Here is a 21,227-nt window from a genome sequence, read left to right as displayed (position 1 = left end):
ACAACAACAAAAGTTGTAAGACAAAAACAAAATTTAGTGCATATTTTACAAGTCAAAACAAAGTGTACAGCGTACATCAGTAGCATTTTGGCGATGTTGCACGGTAAAAAATACCGTTATATTTGGTTGTTTACTTCCTTTTTCGATGCATTGAAACTTTTTTCATATTGTATTTTAAGTGGTTGCGATCGGCAGAGTGAAAAGTAAAGTACAGTAAATTAAATTCTATTACTTTTTTTTTTTAATAATGGGTAAACAAACTTCGACTGATGTTAGAGAACTGGTACTAAAGCTTCGCAATGAAGGTAAAACCTTTCGTGAAATTGGCTCTATTGTCAACAGGAGCCATAATACTGTGAAAAAAATAGTTGCCAAATACAAAAAGTTCGGCAAAGCAGAAAATCGCCCATCGCCGTCCAAAAATTTTAAATGAGACTGAAGTAAGATCTATAGTGCGTGATGTGAAGAAAAATCCCTTTAAAAGTGCGGTCAAAATATCACAAGAAGTTTCAACTGCATCAGATACAAGCGTAAGTGCCAGTACAATACGTCGAGCGTTGCACGCAAATGGGTTACATGGTCGTCTCCCACGAAAAAAACCGCTAATATCGACAGTTAATCAAAAAAAAAACCTCCTGATTATGCAAAAAAATACGAAAATCGGGATGTTTCTTTCTGGAATAATGTCCTGTTTAGCGATTAAAGTAAGCTCGAGGTATTTGGGCAGAAAAAACCGTTTAAAGTCTGGAGAACCAAAAATAAAGAGTATGCCGACCAAAATTTGATAACCACAACTAAGCACGGTGGGGGTTCGGTGATGGTGTGGGGATGTATGGCGGCAAGCGGAGTTGGCAATTTGGTTTTTATTGAAAGTACCACGAACAAAACAGATTATCCGAATTTTTTACAAAATAATTTAGTAACCAGTGTGCAGAAATTAGACTTTCAACAAGATAATGATTCCAAGCACACAGCAAAAATAGTTAAAGGATGGCTGCTTTATCGTACTCCTAAGACATTGGATCATCCTCCACAGTCACCGGACTTAAACCCTATTGAACATTTGTGGGAGCATTTAGACCACCAAATCCGGAAAAGGACAATCACCAATATGGATATGCTGAAACTCGCTATAAAGGAAGAAAATTTCATCTGACGTGACAAAAAAACTAGTTGAGTCGATGCCCCGAATACTGTCTTCCGTTATCAAAGCAAAAGGGAAATCAACAAAATACTAAATCGATATCATTTTTGTAAAATATATGTATATCTGTACACTTTATTTTGACGCGTAAAATATGCACTAAATTTTGTTTTTGTCTTACAACTTTTGTTGTTGTAATTAATTTTTTTGTTGTTTTCTAGTAATTAGTAGAGAATCAAATACTAATTTAAAAAACATGAAATTAAAATATATTGTTTTGTTCTAAAAGACTGAAATAAAATACATATTATAACAAAATGCTTTGTACACTTTATTTTGAGCTCACAGTATGTAAGTAAAAACGAAGTGTTTCGGCAGTTATTTTTGGCGCCTTATTTCTGGCAGCCCGTTTTTCTTCTATCAGCTGTTCATCAGCCCAGAGATTGCACAGTGACTGGAAGTACTGTCAAGTACTCAAACGAGTTCATGGTTGCGCTCTCACATAAAATGAGAGAGATGCAGAAACGTATATGTAAAGTGTATTTAAATAGATTTTAATAAAACAACCACTTAATTCAAATTCAGAACACAATAAATAAGCGAATTTTGGTGTTGAATTGCCAGTTTGTTTCCGATATCAAAAGCCGATTTTACGGGAACTAAAACCGATAAAAAAAGAAATTCGAACATAAAGATCGATACGATCAGATCGCGTACATACAGGGAAACTTTTTTGTTTCAACTTTTCGTTGACCGATCACAAGCAACTTATTGCCCTCTCCTTTTCTTATCTCTCCTCCTTCCACAAGTTATGATTTGCTTCAACAAATGTTTCTCTGTATGAACGGATTCTAACAAAAAACAAAAAAAAAAAAAAAAAAAAAAAAATGATCTCGGATTCAAATCCGATGCCGAGAATATTGGATTCTATTATAGGGCAGAATATTATCCATATAATGAATTACAACATATTATGGCATTTGTTATATGAGATCTACGCTTGATTAACCAAAAAAAATGGAGTTAACATTTCCAAAATGTCATACCTATAATTTTATGCATAAGTACAGAAATGAAAAAAAAAAATCATTTATATCGTAAAAGTACTTAAATACGTTATAATATATTGAGAGAGAACTCCAATTTTTAAAACAGGTTCTTTGTGCAACGAATGCGACCATGTGTTTTTCGAACATAAAGTACAACAAAATTGGAAGAGGAGAAGTTGTTATTCGCACATTTAATTTCTTTTCAGGTGCGATACAAACCAATTTTGTGTAAAGAAATAGTTCTAAATTATTAACATAAAAATAATTGAAAAATATTTTTATTTTTAGTTTCTTAAAGTGTTTAAATTTTCTCAGCATTTTTTTACATGCACAAAGTGAAATCATCTTTAAAGTTCAGTGAAATTTATGTGTTAATTTATCTCAATCGATTTTCCCTACCTCCCATTGGTTATTTTCACAAAGTTTTGTCTGAGTCAAGGTGAAAAGAGAAACAAATAATTGAGACGTAACAGAAAATAATTATAAACAAATTAACAATTGGATTGGATCAAATGTAAGAGTGCGAATTTGGATTAATAAAGGTAAGAAATTTCAATATGTTTCTAAATATAAAGCTGCAAAGGCAAATAGTCCGTGTTTTGTATGCCATTTCAAGGATTTTCATGCCATTACGATAGCAGTAGAGGTTTAATGAGTAATGTAGAAAGGCTACCCAACGTGGACAGATTTCTACTATGCAAGCATTCGGCATATGGTCTGTTTGCTCCATAGGAATGGTTTACTTATACATGCCACGAATACAGCATAGCAATTAACGTGAGAGGCTAGAAAATATGTATTGCGCTTAGTAATTTATATCTATATGTTCATATATATACATATGTATATGCTGGTTTGCATTCATCATTTTATATCATTAATATGACATCTGATTGCATAATGCGTTTCGCATAATTTCTAAATATCTGGTGAATGACATTTCTATTTTTTTTTTTTTGGAATCTTATATCGAAACGACGTGTATACATATTTACAAAGTATTTGCTCATTGCATATATTACTGAGAGTAAAAAATAAGTAAACATGTAAATTTGCTGCAGTATTAAAAGTGCGATAATTATCTAAAAAAAATTTACCAAAAATAGTCAACATAATCGGTAAAATAATTAGTGTAAACAAACTAAAGTTCAATTCAAATAAATATATGTATATATAAATATTCCATAGAAAGCAATATGCATGTAGCATATACAGTGAACCAAAAATAAACTGGGACACTTGTTTGTTCTGACTTCAATCCTTTATAACTTGAGAACGGTTCAACCAATTTTCAAAAGGCAAGGCCAATAATAAATAATAATATTTAATTTTACAACTCAAACATAAAATGGAACAGTAATGAAAATAAAGGAAAATGTATGAACTCATATTTTGTTCAATATCTCTTTGCTTGGAGTCTCTTAGAGTTTTGATGACATCTCTTGGAATAATTTATTTTAGTCGTAGTATATTCAATAAAACAAAATGAGCCCACTCAATCGTTTCCACGACAGTCGGTTCTACGTTACCGAAACGACTCGGATTTATATCCGGCCAAGGACTGTCACTCCAGCAGCATTCCCCGTATGTAAGTATGGGGAATGTTTATGCTGCTACAACAACAACAACAACAAGCCCACTCAATTTGCCGTAATTGCTACCCAAATCATAACCCGCCCGCCACAGTGTTTCACTGTACCCACCACATTAGACGGATTGAGCGCTGCAACTTCCCTTCTCCAGACAAAATTCGACCAAAATTTTGTTGAATTTCGATTTGTCGATGAAAATAACGTTCTTCGAAAATTCATTTGGAGTGCTAACGTTTTCTTTAGCATAGTTAAACCTTTCACTTACATTAATTCTTAAAAGAAGGGACGTGTAGGAGTGTACGCTCTGTATTTCTGACGAATTTTTAAGTGATTTGCCAATATTAACTGCAGAAGTTTTCGGGTTGTCGTTTTAGGAACTCTTCAATTACCACTTTTTTAAGAAAATAGTGGTTTTCATTATATTTTTTCAGTATATTAATTAATGTCGACCTGGTTTTTTTCAAAATTTTAAAGATTTGATGCACACTTTTCCCTCCGGGACGGCATTTCACTATCAGTTTTTTTTTAAATCACTCTTAAATCTTAAAATTTGCAATGTCAATGGCGAAATGTGTTAAATAAAACTAACTTTTGCAGATCAGTAATGAAAAAATAACGGTAAGTAATTCCGTTTACTAAAAAAGTGTTCCATTCTTTGTTTGATTTTGAAAAATTATGTTATTGCTGTTATTACTTAAATCAACGGAGTTAATATTGAAATAACAATTATGCTTTTTGAATAGTTAAAAAATATATATATTCAACGCAAATGATTTCTTAAAAATATGTGAAATAATCTGTGAACTGCATACATATCTATACAAAATAATCCAAAAAGCAACAAAAAGCTTTTGAAAATGACCGAAGAAACTGTGCTGCCAAACTAACGTTCTGCTCTTGTAAATAAATTGAGCAAGATCTCTATCCGGATCAAATCGTGTTTGCTGCATTTGCGTGTAAAATTTATGTCCCGATAATCGGTTGTTGGAAAACAACTATTTTTTATATGAAATAAATGCGCAACACCATCAAGAAAAAATAATCAAAAATCTACATATAAGTACATATACTATACACCATTCATACATATAAACCATCAAATTGTATTGCCGGTTCTCTTATGATTAAAATTTCGTTTCAAAGGTCGGTGCTAGGTATATATATACTATATAACTGTATACATATATGTAAGCCCATTACTTCAATATACACGAATTCAGAATATTTAGGTTTACAATTCTAATTTTTAGATTCCATATGAGTTCTTATATATTCGACATTAATAATTGAATCGCAATTGGGTGTTTGGTAGCGCGTTGATCGTACCTATCTGCCGCGTTGGATTGGCCCTTGATATTGTATGTGCTAAGAGCTGTCAAATCAGGGTGAATGCGTTGGTGAATGGTTACAATTCGTTAGCCTAATATTTGCAATAATAGGATATGAAACATGGAGACAGAATCAATTTAGATAAACAGGGTTTAGCTGAACTTAACTTTTCCAGAGATATACACGATTTTTATACCCTCAACTATGAGAAAATTAATATAACTATATTGAAAAATTTTACTTTTGACCAGTTATAATGCCTTAATCTTGCATTAGAGAAGTGTTCGTTAGGATACCCACATCTCGAACTTGCCCAATATTACTGGTGTTAACAAAAACTTTTTTTGTAATTTAAATAAATACATATAACCTAACTTCAAAATTAATTTAGGTATACATTTATTATTAAAGAAACTTATCGCCAGGTGTTCCAAGGTCTGCTTTGGCATAGATGGTTTAATTTGGTTGGAGAAATAATTTTTTAAATATGCAAAAAAAAACACATAATTGGGAAGGCTTGCATTTCGATTAAATTTTTTTTTCCTTGTTCACTCCTCTCGGGAGCATAGGGCGTCTACAAGACTCTTCCATCGTGCACGGTTCTGTGCTGTTGTTTTTGCACCGTCCCATGAGATGTCGGCATCGATCTTCTGCAAGTGTTTTTGGTCGTCCGCGGCCTCTGCTCCCTTGCGGATTCCAGTCCAGTGTCTGCTCTCTGGTGGTTTTCTCAATGTGTGATCTATCCATCACCACTTTCTGCGTTTGATTTGTCTAAGGGTGGGTTCCTCGTTCGTTAGTCTCCACAGTGCGTCGTTACTGATAGTATTTGGCCAGAATATTCTGCTGATGGTGCGGAGGCATTTGCTGATGATTCACTAGAGCATGGAATCTTTCTAATTGTATATCAGCTGTGGAAATACATTCATGGCCGTGGACACCTCCTATGTCAAAGCTAAAGGGAAGGGGGAATTCTGAAGAATCTTCGTTTAGAAAATTACTCTTAACAGGGCACTTAAATTTAACCTTCAGCGGTTTTTTCACAGAGTAATACAGTATTAAATAATTACATGGTTGGCGAGTCTGCGTTCCTCTAGAACCACATTTAATGCGACCATACACTGATTACTTTATGAAGAGAATACTTACATATTTGTACATTTTGCGACTACGACGAGGGCCAAGGTTAATTGAAAACGCTTTCGGTATTTTAAGTGCACGGTGGTTAATACTTACAGAACTCTTAATATGTTACCTTATAAAGGGAACCCGAGTGCAGTAAAATGGATTTAATTGTGTCTGAGTGCTGCACTTGCTAGTCTGTCCCGACAAAAAAAAAAAAACCTAAAAATGCAGATGAAACAATTGTGGTTTTACATAACTACATTAAACTTAATAATTCGTCATATTGTCCACAATAATGGATTGGCATTTATGATATGGATATTTAACACCTCTTTGCTCTAACTTTTTTTGGCAAAACTGGTTTAATAAGAGTTACAAAATTATTTGTGTCAAAACATAATTTAAAATAAATTAATTTTATTTAATTATTTTGAAAAATTTCTTCATTAACATCTTTTAAAAATTTTTCTTTATTTTTACATGTTCTGATAAAATTTTAATTTTTTTTCAACATTTTCATAAAAACATCATTATCATCACCTTTTGATGGGTTGCCGAAAAACTCCAATATTGCAGATTGCTCTACTTATTGCTTCCTTTTAGTAGATTTTTGGCTTGTTGAAGGGATTTCGGCATCTTCTGGATCGAAATCTATAATTATTGATAGTTCCGGCTGAATAATTCCTGTTGACTGTTCAACCATGCTTAAGTTACCTACTTGTTTGCAATATAAAAAGGCTTACAGTAATATAAGTACAAATATTTAAGGTAAAATAATTTCAATAATTGAACATTTTTATATTTATTACTTACTCTCTATGCTAAAAACCGTTATTTAAAAATTGATTAATTGGGAAATATTCCCTTTCCTCACATTTTTTTTGGTGGGTGAGGTATGGTTCAAAATGTCTTCGCACTTACAACGACCGTCATCAAGTGCGTCGTGTGGTGTGGCCACTAGAACAATCCCTCCTCTTCTTCTGGGGAGACACCCTTCCCGGGACTGCTTTCTATATTACTTCGGGAAGGCCCAAAAAGGCATCCATAAAAGACCAGCTTTCATGCGAGGTCAATCTTTTTTTCGTAGTACGTTCTCGATGTATTTCCGCGTTACGGCTGTCCTCGGGTTCGAGCATTTTGCTGATTATGTTGCTTGGCGCGATGTCGCCCGCTCCCTCAGAGCATTTCTTTCCGCGAGCTATATGTCACAACTAAAAAACGTGTGTTCGCTCAGCACTTCGCAGTATATGCACTTGGTTGGAATCGGTTACCTTGCCCATACGGTTCAATGTAAGTTTGCTGAATTAAGTGTAAAAAAATATGCAGTTTATTTCGACAAGCAAAACAAATCCCAAATTCTAAGAAACATTTATTATCCAAATTTCGGCTGGACATTGTAGAAAAAATTCTACTGAATAATATTTCTGAATACCCAACGCGGAAGGACTTCTTAAGATAACACACCACTGCGTTTGTAGGCAAAACAACGGGGACGTTTCCCACGAAAAACTCCACCTACACAAAGTAAACCAAAGCCTCAACGAAGATGTCAGGCAAGAGAAAAAATGCAGTGAAACTGTATGGGAATGTAAGAAATGTGCTGTTAGACTGCATATTTCTGATTGTTTTGAAATTTATACAGTTAATAAAATTCTTTAAAATATTATTAACTTTATTTATATTTGTTTAAATATTGTGACTATATGTATTTGTTAAACACACTGCTAAAAGCAGGATTTTGGAAATTAATTTCCAGCGCAAGGCGTTAAAATATTTTTGTAGACGCGCGACTTTGTGTAGTATAAAAAGTTGTTTGTCGAAAACCCCGAAATGTTAGAGCGTTGCACAGTACTGCCATTGAGCATACGAGATTTTTAAAAAATCCACGATCAAACGTTTGAACTCTCATTGCGAGTCGCTTCAAATAAAAGGCTTTTTAATAAGAGGAGTTATTTTGATATTCAAAGAAAAATGCTATTTTTTAATATAAAGGATCGGATATTTATTTCATTATAAAGAGGAAGGTATGCCGTTAATAGTGGAAAATAACATCAGGCACTGACCAACACGGCCACGCTTACAGGACAATATCATTTTCATAAAATTTGTCATAACCGAATTGTAAAGTGGCTGCCCTATGTCCTCGATAGCCTCACGAATTCCATCTTTGAGGTCTTGAATCGACCCTGGGCTGTTGGCGCAGACCTTCTCTTTCAGAAAAAATCGTTAATCATCTCTCGATAGCGCAATCCATTCACCTGTAACACCTGTTATTGGAAAACCCTTTATATGGAGCATTGTATATGCATTTCTAATTATCTGCCAAACGCGCGATCGAACGAACGCCTAATTACGATTCAGCTATAAAATGCAGATTTATGTACATATTCTTATGGATTTCGATATGTTAAAAATCAAATAAATCTTTAATAATAACCCCTCCCAGTGCGATCACTGGATTATCGAATAAAAGTCGCGACTTAATCGCAACACCATTTGCGTTACTATATTTCCAATACTTAACTGCTTTACTTTACACGTTCACCTTAAAGTCCAAAGTAAAGGTGCCATAACGCCATAAATTTGCTGGTCGAACCAACATACGGACAATACTGTAATCGATTAGAAGTGGCATGCCATAATTCCGTAGTTAAAACCATAACCGTAAAGACCAATTAAACTTTGGTTTTTCGCCGTAACCATAACCAGTATCATTGGGATTTTCTGCATTGTGGTATACATGTCATTATCTTTTCTTTAGTTTGCGTGTAATATGTATATGTATGTTTAATATGTATGTAAAGATCAGCCGCTTATGGTTATGACACCAACAATTAATGACATAAATATCGATGTGGCTAATACTACGGTTAAGGTGGCACCTCTGGCACCTCTAATTTGAGCTTAAGACGAAATTACTTTATTACTTCTTGTTTACTCGCTTACACGCTCAACCTACGACTCAACTCCCTATGCGCATGCACCCCTACTTTTATTCATGTAATTAATAACTATCATAATTTCTAGATCTGGCGGCTCGTATTTTCTGGCGAGCTCTGTCCCGCCATCTGCTGTCGCCATCAAGACGAATTCATATTTTTGTTTTGGCTCTCATTCGCTCGTTATTGTTGCCAGTCGGTTCACGAATATAAAGTAACCTAGCATAAGAGGATCATCCATACATTTTTCTTTGCCAAAATTAAAAACGCTCCCTGAAAGGTTAGTTAATTGGAAATATGGCAGTTTAATTTACAAGAACAATGTATACCGAAAAATGTTCCGGTCTCGGAAATGCTTTAACATTTTTAAAGGCTTCTCATAGCTGGATATACACATGCCCCACAAAGTCTGCGTTCACCCGAATAGCCTTCTTAAATTTATTAAAAACAAAATAGAATATTATGATTAAATTGAATTACAATTTGTTCATTCACTACATTCCCAGCTTTCTAGGGCAAAAAAAAAAAACAAGATTCTCCACTTCACTTTAGAGATAACGGGAAAATAATTTCAGCAGCATGTAAATGTGGCACCAAAAAGTCTGCGTTCAGCCTATTTATTTTAATGATACCGTTAATTTTAAGATATTTTTCCTTGTTTATATTAATTTTTGATTGCGCATTACTTCGACTGAATGTTAACAAAGCTTAGTTGAACATTTTATTTATAACTGGAGATAATTAAAGAACATGGAAGGAAAGGGAAAATAAATAAGGGTTTCTAGAGGAAAATAATTAGAAAAATGTGGAAAGACGGAACGAAATATTGGAACATCTATTGGGAGAACGTATTCCTCTATTCAGCGAGTTGTGACAAATTTTCGGCAAATTGGAATTTTTACATGTAAGCCCAGGTCAGGGTGTCCGAAAAAATTATCGACCCGGGAAGAGCGTTCTATAATCAACTTGGCAAAGGTTAGCCCCCGGATTACAGCCTCAAAATTAGTTGAAAACATAAATCAAACATTTAAAAAAAGTATTTGCGCTGAAACTGTCAGAAAAGTTCTACGTCAAGCTGGATACCATGGTAGAGTCGCCCGAAGAAAGAATTTCATTTCTCTTGTGAACAGACGTAAACGCATTCAGTTTGCTAATGAGTACATAAATAAGCCTCCCGAGTTCTGGAAAAAAAGTAATATTTTCAGACGAAAGTAAATTTTGTATATTCGGAATAAAAGGCCGTCAAATTGTTTGGCGAAAACCTGAAAGCAAAATCTTTGTGGCACGGTTAAGCACGGAGGTGGCGGAGTTATGGGTTGGGGCTGCATGGCGGCAAATGGGGTGGGTCAGTTAGAATTTATTGATTCGACGATGGATAAATGGGGATACTTGAACATACTAAAACGGAATTTAAAGCAAAGTGCAGAAAATCTCGGCTTATCAAGAACATTTTGGTTTCAACAAGATAACACCCCGAAGCACACAGCCGAGATCGTTAAGCTTTGGCTCTTGTACAACGCCCGAAAACAGCTTAAAACACCGCCACAGTCCCCAGATCTTAACCCCATCGAGCATCTGTGGGATCTATTGGAAAAAAGAATTCGTCAGCAAGTGATTAGTAGTAAAGAGGTTTTGCGGAGTGTCATGCAGGCAGAATGGAGGAAGATAACAGCAGAGGAAACAGAGACTAGTAAGTTCAATGCTAAATAGGCTGAGTGAAGTCCTGAAGCTACGTGGATATCCAACTAAATATTAGATTTAATTTTTGCCTATAGCATATCAAGTTTTTGTATTAGACTTTAAGACTGAACGCAGACTTTATGGTCGCTTTATTTACTTGTTACAGCCATTATTCACCGTTATCTAAAAACTTATGTGAGGAATCTTGAAATTGATTTTTGATTTTGAAACTTAAACATATAATAAACATATAAATATATACAAATTTATAAAAATTATAAAATCAGGTTGTGTGTTTCATTCACTAAAAAGTTATTGTAGGGTGAACGCAGACTTTGTGGGGCATGTGTAATAGGGTGGTCCAAAAATGCATGGGAAAAAATTTATATTAAAATTTTTATGCTGCCGCCCCCCATAATGGTAAAGAATGAAAAATAAAAAGACCCGTATTTTTTTTTTTTTTAATCAGACCATATTTAATGGTGCCGCCGGGGCTTTGAAATATCCCATGTATTTTGCATGGGAAAAAAATACTTTTTCGTAGATTTCATGTAAAAACCTGGAAAATGAATATATTTTAACCGGATACTTCAGTTTCTCTTCATAATTGGTCAGGGAATAACAACCAATCTCACAAAAAAATATCATAAAAGTAATATAAAATATTGTTTTTCGATTTTTTCTTAGATTTTCGTTTTATGGGGGCTTTTTGGGGTTCTATATTATAAAAAATAGTTAATACAAAAAAAATTAATTATTTCATAATTGGTTGTTATTCCCTGACCAATTATGAAGAGAAACTGAGTTATCCGGTTAAAATATATTAATTTTCCAGGTTTTTACATGAAATCTACGAAAAAGTATTTTTTTCCCATGCAAAATATATGGGATATTTCAAAGCCCCGGCGGCACCATTAAATATGGTCTGATTAAAAAAAAAAAAAATACGGGTCTTTTTATTTTTCATTCTTTACTATTTTGGGGGGCGGCAGCATACAAATTTTTTTTGGTCTACCCTAATGTGTATATCTATGTACTGGTGGCAGAATTAGGTTTTAAATTTAAAGTTTCCACCGCTGAGGTTATTTAGTCAAGAAGTCGCAATGGGCGGGTGAACACTGTGTTTTTGCAATCGAAGCGTATTTCAAGGCCAATGATGTTCCCAACAAGATTCGACGTTTACGTGATGACCCAAGTGAAGACTTGATTCGTTCATGAGTGCGAAGGTTCTGGGCCACAATTTCGGTAGCAAACAGCCCACAGCGGGGGAACAAATGAAAATATTGATGTTAAGTTTGCATATTGATGCCCGTGAAAGCGACCTGGTATTTCCAAACACTATTGTGCTCAAAATATTGAGGAAGAATCGTAGACATCCCCCTTCAAAGCTGCTACAATAACAACGGTTTGGATTGTTTTGAATTGTCAAGCAGTGGAATAATTGGATCATTATTTTTTTTGGAAAACCGTCGAGGGTAAGCAATTTCTGTAGACGGTGTCTCTTATCAACGTATGTTGAACGATTATTTGTTACCCAATAATGAGAGAACAGTTTTCCCACAGTACAGACACTTTTTTTTAACAAGATGGCGCCACGCTGCGTACGGCCAGCGAGACCATGATTATTAATTTTTTTTGTGGGGGTACCTCAAAAGTGAAGTCTATGAAAAAAGCCCAGCCCACCATCTCAGCTCTAAATGAAAATATAATAAAAATATAGTTAATTGTATTCCGAGATCACTTTTTTAGCGAGTGGTACGAATTACGGACGTCCGAAAAAAAACTTCAATTTGCGATGAAAGATTTGAAAACAAATATTGAACTTTGTTTTGATTCGTACGATTTTTATTCTATAAGCAAGGCTTCAAACATATTTAGCGGGTTTTCGTGGGTTATCTGATAGTAGGACTCATGGTAGGACTGATATAAAGCTTGTGTTTTGTTAGTAATAATAAATATAAGTATTTGCGGGGTGTATTCTCCACTCTATTTGTTGTTTACAACATGGCAGCATTGAAGATGAAACATTAATAGATGACGAAGAACCTGTAAATATTATACGAAACGGGCGTAATATAGTCTTTAAATCCGAATGCCGTACTAGTATTAACATTTTCTGCAAAAAGGCGCATCTAACATACAATTGGACGAGCGAAAGAATAGGTGTGAAATGAGCGAATAGAATTCTGCTGGCCAAATCCTCTATGACGTGGCTATCGAATTTACTCTCACAATTTTCCTTTGGATGACAAAATCTTGTAATCGATCATCCTTAGGCCACACTTTTTGAATTCTCTCCACCGTGCATACAGTGGTTCACGAAAATATTTTGCATATTTCCTTGTATGTACAATGGATATGGGTACACAACAGACAAAAAATTATTATTTACAACTCTAAAATGCGTATTCTAGTTGCTGCGTTACCTAAATAAATTGGGTAGTCTGCAAGCACAAATATTATACCGATGCGTTTATTAATATTACATATGCATGTTCGGAATAATTTCGTTTTTAATTGTAGTACTGTGCATATTGAAAATGGCAAAGGATAAAGAAAAAATTACCAGAAAGCAAACATTCTTTTATATCTATATATATATATGAAGAAAAATTTAGGAAAATATGTACATTTGTAATACAAGGTGCCGCAAAAGTAATCCTCCTATCAGAAAATGCTATAAATTTTGCGATTGGCCCCTAATGTCAGTTCTGTTTTGACATTTGTGTAATAAACACATGCGAAATACACGTTAATAAACAATGTTACGCTACACTGCTCCAGAACGCGGAATATTGCTGACTATTTATTTGACCAATAATCGGTCGGTGACTTTGGCACAACGTGAATTTCGTCGCAGATTTCCTCGCCGTCCAACGCCTACCTTTGAAACGCTGCGATGTTTAGCCACTCGCCTCGAAGAGACTGGCACAACACGAGATGCTGCCAGGCGTGGCAGACCCCGGAGTAGCCGTTCTGCAGAGAATAATGCTGCTGTAGCCGAGGATGTCATGGACGCGCCGTCGACATCGACCAGACGACGTGCCACGCAAATGGGTATCAGTCGACGGTCTTTACAGCGAATTTTGGTACAAGGTTTGAAGATGTTTTCGTACAAAGCCAATCGCGTCTAACATACGCTCAAGCCATCCTTAATCACCACCAAGAGGAAGATGATTTTTCATCAAAAATAATCATGAGTGATGAGGCCCATTTCCATCTTAGCGGGTACGTAAATAAGCAAAATTTACGCTTCTGGGGCACTGAAAATCCGCGTGTAACCCACGAAGAGCCATTACACCCGCTCAAAGTCACTGTGTGGTGTGCTGTTTTCGCTGGAGGAGTCATCGGACCTTTTTTCTTCGAAGACGTCGCGGGCCAAACGGTTACTGTGAATGGTGAGCGCTACAGAGCAATGATCAACGAGTTATTTTTGCCGCAACTTGATGAATTGGGATTGGAAAACATGTGGTTCCAACAGGATGGTGCAACGGCACACACTGCACGTGCCACAACCGATATGCTGAAGGATGCATTTCCCGGGCGCCTAATCTCCCGTTTTGGCGATTTGCACTGGCCAGCAAGATCGCCTGATTTGACCGCTCCAGACTTCTTTTTGTGAGGCTTTTTGAAGTCGCGGGTTTATGTCAACAAGCCTCAGACTCTTGCAGCTCTTAAAGACAATATCCGCCAAGAATGTGACGACCTATCGCCGGAAGTTTTGGCCAAAGTGATGGAAAATGCCATAAAAAGGGCTCAAATGGCAATCAACTGTGGCGGCGGCCATTTACATGACATCATATTCTCGACTTGATGTAAAAAAAATTAAAAGACCAAATAAAAATAGTCCACAAGAAGAATCAAAGTTTTTCATTTTTTTTTTAAATTACAGCCAAAAAACATCGCAAGGTTACTTTTGCGCCACCTTGTATGTTTAGTCGATGTCACCAAACGATAGAACACGAAAAATAAAACGGTGAAAAGAACAAATATTTAAGTTGGTTAGCAGACTTTTAGCGTTATGTGTATACCAGTGCTAAAAATAAACATCAAACCAAAGATAACACTGTACATCCAAATATCTGATGAAACAGTGCGTAGGGTACTCAGAAATAAAAATATCGGGTCCCGCGTTCACGTAGCACGAAAAAAGCCGCTTATACAAAAATAAATAAAAAAAAAAACACTTTTATTCCTCAACATCTATAAAGCAAAATGTTTTGAGTTTTGGAAAACAGCAATTTTTGCTGACAACATTTTTGGATCGGTGACCTTGTATGGTTTGACGGAAGTCAAATGAAAGGCTGCAAATAAAAAACTTCAAATCCATTGTTAAGTCCGCCATAGGTTTTTCCATTCTTTAGGCTTGCATGCGAGCTCAGGGATTCGGAGAATCAGTTTTTATAGATGGCACGATGGATAAACATCATTTGTCCATTCTCAAGGAAAATGTATACCTATCTAGAGGATAAAGTGAGGGCAGAAGCATAGACGCTATGCCCAAAGTAATGGTGATCGTACTGGATTCCGGCAAACAACTTTTGAATACGTTTTTAGGCGATCCATTTTTTCGTTGGAGATACGATACTGATATTCTGAACTTGTTTTGGACGTGAAATAACTATTAGTTTCAAAATAATTTGGGGGCAATTTTTCAGGAAATTTGTCTTTCAATTTCCAACACTCTCACCCTTTTCCATCAACTTGAATACAATTTTGTTTTCAAGCGAATAGCAGTTTTTTAGTTTAATTCATCTTGAAAATAATAAATAATAACTATCAACTCATGTTATTTTTGAAAAACTTGAACGTTTACGCCGCCGTCGAGTTTTGGAACATCGTTGCAGCGGCGGTGTTCGTCATCCAAGAAGTAATGTATAAAATTTGCATGGTGTTGAGACCAAAATATATTGTACAATTACGCCATAAAATTTCGGGAGGGTATTAGGTACCAATTTAAAGTTATTAAACAATTTTTCTGGAATATACTCATCGATCCTCGTATAAGGAATTACACGGCCAAAAATGCACTGAATCACAAGTTTTTACTTTTAAAACACAAGTAAAACACATTATTTAACTAATTATTCAAAAAGCATAATTTTTACAACAATAAATTGTTTAATTTCTTTTTATAAAGGGTTTTCCAATAATAGGTGTTACAGGTGAATGGATTGCGCTATCGAAAGATGATTAACGATTTTTTATGGCCGGTATTGGATGGTATTGATCTGGACAACGTTTATTTTCAACAAGACGGCGCTACGTGCCACTCAAGCAACGAAACCATTGATCTTTCACGGGAAAAGTTTCCGGACTGTGTTATATCTCGAAGAGGTGATCACAATTGGCCACCGAGATCTTTTTATTTAACACCTTGTGACTTTTTTTTTTGGGGCCACGTAAAAGAGAAGGTCTACGCCAACAGCCCAGGGTCGATTCAAGACCTCAAAGATGGAATTCGTGAGGTTATCGAGGACATAGGACATCCATTTTACAATTCGGTTATGGAAAATTTCATGAAAAGGATATTGTTCTATAAGCGTGGTCGTGGCGGTCATTTGCCTGATGTTATTTTCAACTATCAACGGCATACCTTCCTCTTTATAATAAAATAAATATCCGATCATTTATATTAAAAAATAACATTTTTTTTTGAATATCAAAGAAACATCTCTTATTGGAAAACCCTTTATATGTATGTGTTGCTGACCCACAATGACAAAATGCAAAATGGTGTACTTTGCCGTCACTATATTTACATATATTGTATTTGGTAATAGTACTGTCGTTTGCTAATTTTCGAGCGAAGTGAAGACTTACAAAACGGGAAGTGAGAATTCTAAACAGAATACAACTTTGGCTAAATTTAAATAAGTATGTGTAAAAATAGTAAGTGCAGCTATTATTATTAATAATAAGTTTTACTAGATTTTATGTACATATATTTTGCCCAAGCTCTCGAGTTTCTCGCGCTGCGTCAAAGCGAAGCGAACTTTTCTGGATTTATCAGGTCAGTCCATAAGTTCGTGCGTTTTTTAAAGGTGGTTTTAAAATTAATAAAAAAGATTTTTAAAGTATTTATTAATCAATAATATATTTACCTTCATTATTAACAATACCTTCCCAACGTTTAGCCAAATTTTTAATTCCCTGTTCAAAAAATTGTTTGCCCTTGGAGCTAAAATACGCTTCGATATCCCTTTTTATACCTTCTTTTGAGGAGTAGTTCTTGTTACTCATATGGGATTGTAGTCTACGGAAATGGTGATAATCACAAGGTGTAATATCCGGAGAGTATGGTGGATGCGGCATTAGCTCCCATCCGAGCTCGTTCAGCTTGCCTAATGTTTGCCTTGTGGTATGAGGTCTTGCGTTTTCGTGGTGAAACAAAACATTGCGTCTATTCACTAAAGACGGTCGATTTTTTTTAAGTGCCTCATTCAGGTTTGATAGCTGATGGGAATAATAATCAGCAGTTATAGTCTGGTTTGGTTCCAGAAGTTCATAATAAACAATACCGGCCATATCCCACCAAATAGACAGGAGAATCTTCTTAGGGTGATGGCCATCTCTAGGGGTCGGTTCTGGTGTTTCATCTTTATCTAACCATTGGCGTTTGCGAACAGGATTATTGTAAAGGACCCATTTTTCATCACCAGTAACGATATGGTTAAAAAAACTTTCATTTTCAAGCCGTTGCAGCAGCTGAGAACACACATTCACTCTCTGCTGAAGGTTGGCGACGGAAAGACTATGCGGAACCCATTTTCCCAGCTTTGAAACCTTTCCCAACTGAACCAGGTGCCTGTGAACTGTTCCATGCGATAAATTTAACCTCTGAGCTATTATATCGACTGTCAAATTCTTCCACAAGTTCGAGCAAGGCGTCGGAGTTTAAGACTTCAGGACGACCAGCGTGCGGGGCATCCTCCACGTCGCAGTTACCGCTTCGGAATTTTGAAAACCACTTTTGCGCAGTCCTTATACTCACGGTAACCTCTCCGTGAACAGTGTTTATTTCTGCAGCAGCAGTTGTTGCATTTTTACCACTTTTATAAAAAAAATACAAACTATGCCTCTTATACGCGTTCGAAGATTCCATTTTATTTTTGAACAACAAGTGCTTCTATCCGCGATTAAAATCACTTGTTGAATGCACAATATATCAAAGAAATTATAAATATAAAATATAAATTCCGTTATATTCCGCGAATACTTTTTTGTATGCAAAAATCGTACATAAGTGAAATTATGGGTAAAATACGCACGAACTTATGGACTGACCTGATATATGGTTTTTGTTAAACAATGAGCTGTACTCCCGCACAAAAATAAAGAACATTAAAAAAAGAAGAAAATTGTCAAAACTGGTTGAAATGTTGCTGTGACATTCTTTTCTCGCGGAGTGTATATTTGTATGTATGTACATGCATTTGACACATGAATAATCAGAAAGAATTTGTTTTATATTATTTTCAAATGGAATTGTTGTTCGCAGCAGCAGATTTCGTCATTACTTTATTTCGCCTCATTCGTCGTTTTATTTTGAGCATTACTCCCGGTATGTGGCGTGACAGCTTTTACTTCGTACCTTAGCGCATTACGCTGATCCACTCTTTTGATCGTTTCGGAATGTCAACGACTGGACTTTATTTCAGTTGAATTATTATTTGTTTGCATTTGATTAAATTTAGCTTTTGTTACAATAAATTAAAAACTTCAATATGTTTATGTGAGTTAGTAGCATTATTATAATTGGTATGAAATGATTACTTATAAGTTTTACAATAATACTACTTCTTGATTTATAAGTCACAGTAGGTGACTTTGATATAGAAGCTGATTTGATTTTTTCTAGCGATTTTCTGGCTGGAATGCCAAAGTGCCCTGCTTCTTTTTTGTTGAGTTATTTGCATTCTCATTGAAGCGAAGGGCTTTAAAAACAAAATGCATGTAAATGTTGTTGCTCTAACGAAGCCACCTCTACAAAGTCGCCCTGATAAAACGCTTATTATCTTAGCGAATAGATCGCACAAGAAATTATTCCACCTACATACATCCGAGAATGATAGATTACCAGGTTTGGCCATCAGCTATGATGTTCATGTAACTTCGGCTACCACATAGCTCATTTCGCTCATTCCTCTCATTTCACATGTATTTTACACGGTGTTCAGAAGGGCAACGAAGCAACGTGAGCGAAGGCTGTGTTGATTTTTTTCGTATACCACTAATACAATTTCAGTTCTTTCGTAAACAAACCGCTACAATGACCCATATTACGTCAGCCAATCAGCTAATTACTTTAAATTCGCTGAGAGCCGGTTAGCGGTCCGAACTCGGCCTCACCTCTAAAATTAGTTAAATTCGTTTTTTATTGCTGTATGGGTGCTTTAAAATTCTGCTTTCAATTTTTACATCATTTAAAGCCTTTTGCTAGGGCTAAGGAAGCGTGTATTGATTAGTAATTGCGAAACGTTACTTAACTTAGATTTGGGTATACTTGTTCGTACCATTAATAATTCGTATTTACGATTTCTTCTCATATACACCCTGTTGCTAATTATAACTATATGTATGTATATTGCCAAAAATCAAACGGTATTTTGTAGTCACTTGAAGCTTGCACTTTGTTATAGTAAAACCCAACTGTATGTATGTATACCCAAAAGAATTCCAAAAATTATATTTTAATAAAAAAAAAATAGTGGTGTGTTTATAATTTTGCAACAGGGTGTATAGTACTCCATAATGCAAAGAGATTTAGTAACTAAACGGAACTAATGTTTGCGTTGTCCGTGCACGATCAGCTGATGGCACTGCTTGGTAAATGCCAAATATATTGTGCTTTTCTACACGCGCTTGACGGGCAAAACATTTTATAATGGAAGCTATTATAAATTTAATACTCGATTACTTAATATATATTTAATTAAATCTTTTCTCGCCTTTAATATATCATGCGTGCATTAACGTAAATAATGATAAGTCGTGATATTCCAGTTATCGCGCCGAGCTGTCAATTTTCAAAAAACATATGCACTCATTGATTTCGAATTTAGCTTTATTAGAGCCTTTTTCGGAGGCATAGCACGCCACCACTAATTCAAGTCAATTAAAATACACGCCAATAAACAGCTCTGGGCTACAACAATGGCTAGTTACAATGAAACTTTTTAAGTACAAATTAATTCTGATTTATATACATATATTTGTATATGGTTCTTTACTGGCAGCGATAAGAGAATGATTTTTTGGTACAGCGCCTGGCGCCAAGTTCCTCGATGCTTCAGTGTTATGCACACACTTTTTTGTGGGTATAGTTTTTGTGGTTCTTTTCCGTCTCTTCTATAAAGTAAGTGCAATATGAAGTTCTTCTTATCAAAATTGTTTATCTGGCATTTGATATTACCAAATTTAATTATATGTACAAGATTTATATTTTTGTTTTTAAAAACAATGCACTGAAACAAGTATTGATTTCACTCTCAGCTGGCCGATTAAATTGTCTCTGCTATGGAATCGATTCACCCAACAGCGAAGTTAATGCAAGGCCTTCAATTCGCTGCTAGCAAGCACCGGACACAACGGCGCAAGGACAATGAAACTCCCTACATTAACCATCCTATTAATGTGGCTACCATTCTTGCTGTAGAAGGTGGCATCTCTGATGAAACTGTACTTATTGCTGCTCTTTTGCACGACACTGTCGAGGATACGGACACTACTTTTGAGGAGATCGAAACACAATTCGGTGCTGAAATTTGTGGAATTATACGGGAGGTCACCGATGATAAGTCATTGGAGAAACAAGAACGCAAGCGTTTGCAAATCGAACAGGCGGCAACCTCAAGCATAAAAGCAAAATTGGTGAAGCTAGCTGATAAATTGGATAATCTACGTGATTTAGACAGGAAACTGCCTATCGGCTGGTCCTTGGAGCGTCAAGAACAATACTATGTTTGGGCTAAAAAAGTGGTGGAAAATATGCGTGGCACAAATGCCGAGTTGGAGCGGAAATTGGATGATATTTTTAAACAGAAAAATTTACTTTAATTTCATTTCAAGAAAGCATTTTTCCACCACACTTTAATTACATTTTGTGGATAATAAGGAAACAAAAAATGTTAAATGAGTTATGAACATATTTTCACACGCACATCTTCATATATAAAAATGTGTGTGCATTTAATATTGTTGCTAAACGGGAGCTTTTAAAGCTATTTGTAGAAATCGTTACAATCTTAATGCTTAAATAAATATAGTACATTTCAAAAATTAACTAATACTGTTCCATATTTAAAGCTTTGTTTACATTTTCCTTTTCAAACTGCTTATCAAACAAAAAAAAGTGGTTATGAAAATATTA

At 35.3% G+C, this 21,227-nt stretch overlaps 2 protein-coding genes across 4 annotated transcripts in view; both read left to right on the top strand.

Moving 5' to 3' along the window:
• Positions 1-2,641: 2,641 nt before the first annotated feature.
• Positions 2,642-21,140, top strand: LOC128859544 (guanosine-3',5'-bis(diphosphate) 3'-pyrophosphohydrolase MESH1). Of its 3 annotated transcripts, XM_054096456.1 has the most exons (3): positions 2,646-2,735; positions 6,813-7,004; positions 20,351-21,140. In XM_054096456.1, exon 3 carries the CDS (start codon positions 20,375-20,377, stop codon positions 20,912-20,914), a length of 540 nt encoding a protein of 179 aa, XP_053952431.1. In that variant the 5' UTR covers positions 2,646-2,735; positions 6,813-7,004; positions 20,351-20,374; the 3' UTR covers positions 20,915-21,140. The 3 variants fall into 3 exon arrangements, with proteins under 3 accessions (XP_053952430.1, XP_053952431.1, XP_053952432.1); XM_054096455.1 differs by lacking the exon at positions 6,813-7,004 and having other exon boundaries at positions 2,642-2,735; XM_054096457.1 differs by lacking the exons at positions 2,646-2,735; positions 6,813-7,004 and adding an exon at positions 20,112-20,213.
• The window catches only part of LOC128859543 (choline-phosphate cytidylyltransferase A), a 45,281-nt gene continuing 26,699 nt past the window's right edge, over positions 2,646-21,227 (top strand). Inside the window, exon 1 of the mRNA XM_054096448.1 lies at positions 2,646-2,735. The gene's annotated coding sequence lies outside the window, so the exon portion shown is untranslated. The remainder of the gene's footprint in view (positions 2,736-21,227) is intronic.

Source organism: Anastrepha ludens, chromosome 4, assembly GCF_028408465.1.
Source record: "Anastrepha ludens isolate Willacy chromosome 4, idAnaLude1.1, whole genome shotgun sequence".
In the NCBI taxonomy this organism is placed as follows: domain Eukaryota; kingdom Metazoa; phylum Arthropoda; class Insecta; order Diptera; family Tephritidae; genus Anastrepha; species Anastrepha ludens.
This window is presented reverse-complemented; position numbering and strand designations above follow the sequence as displayed.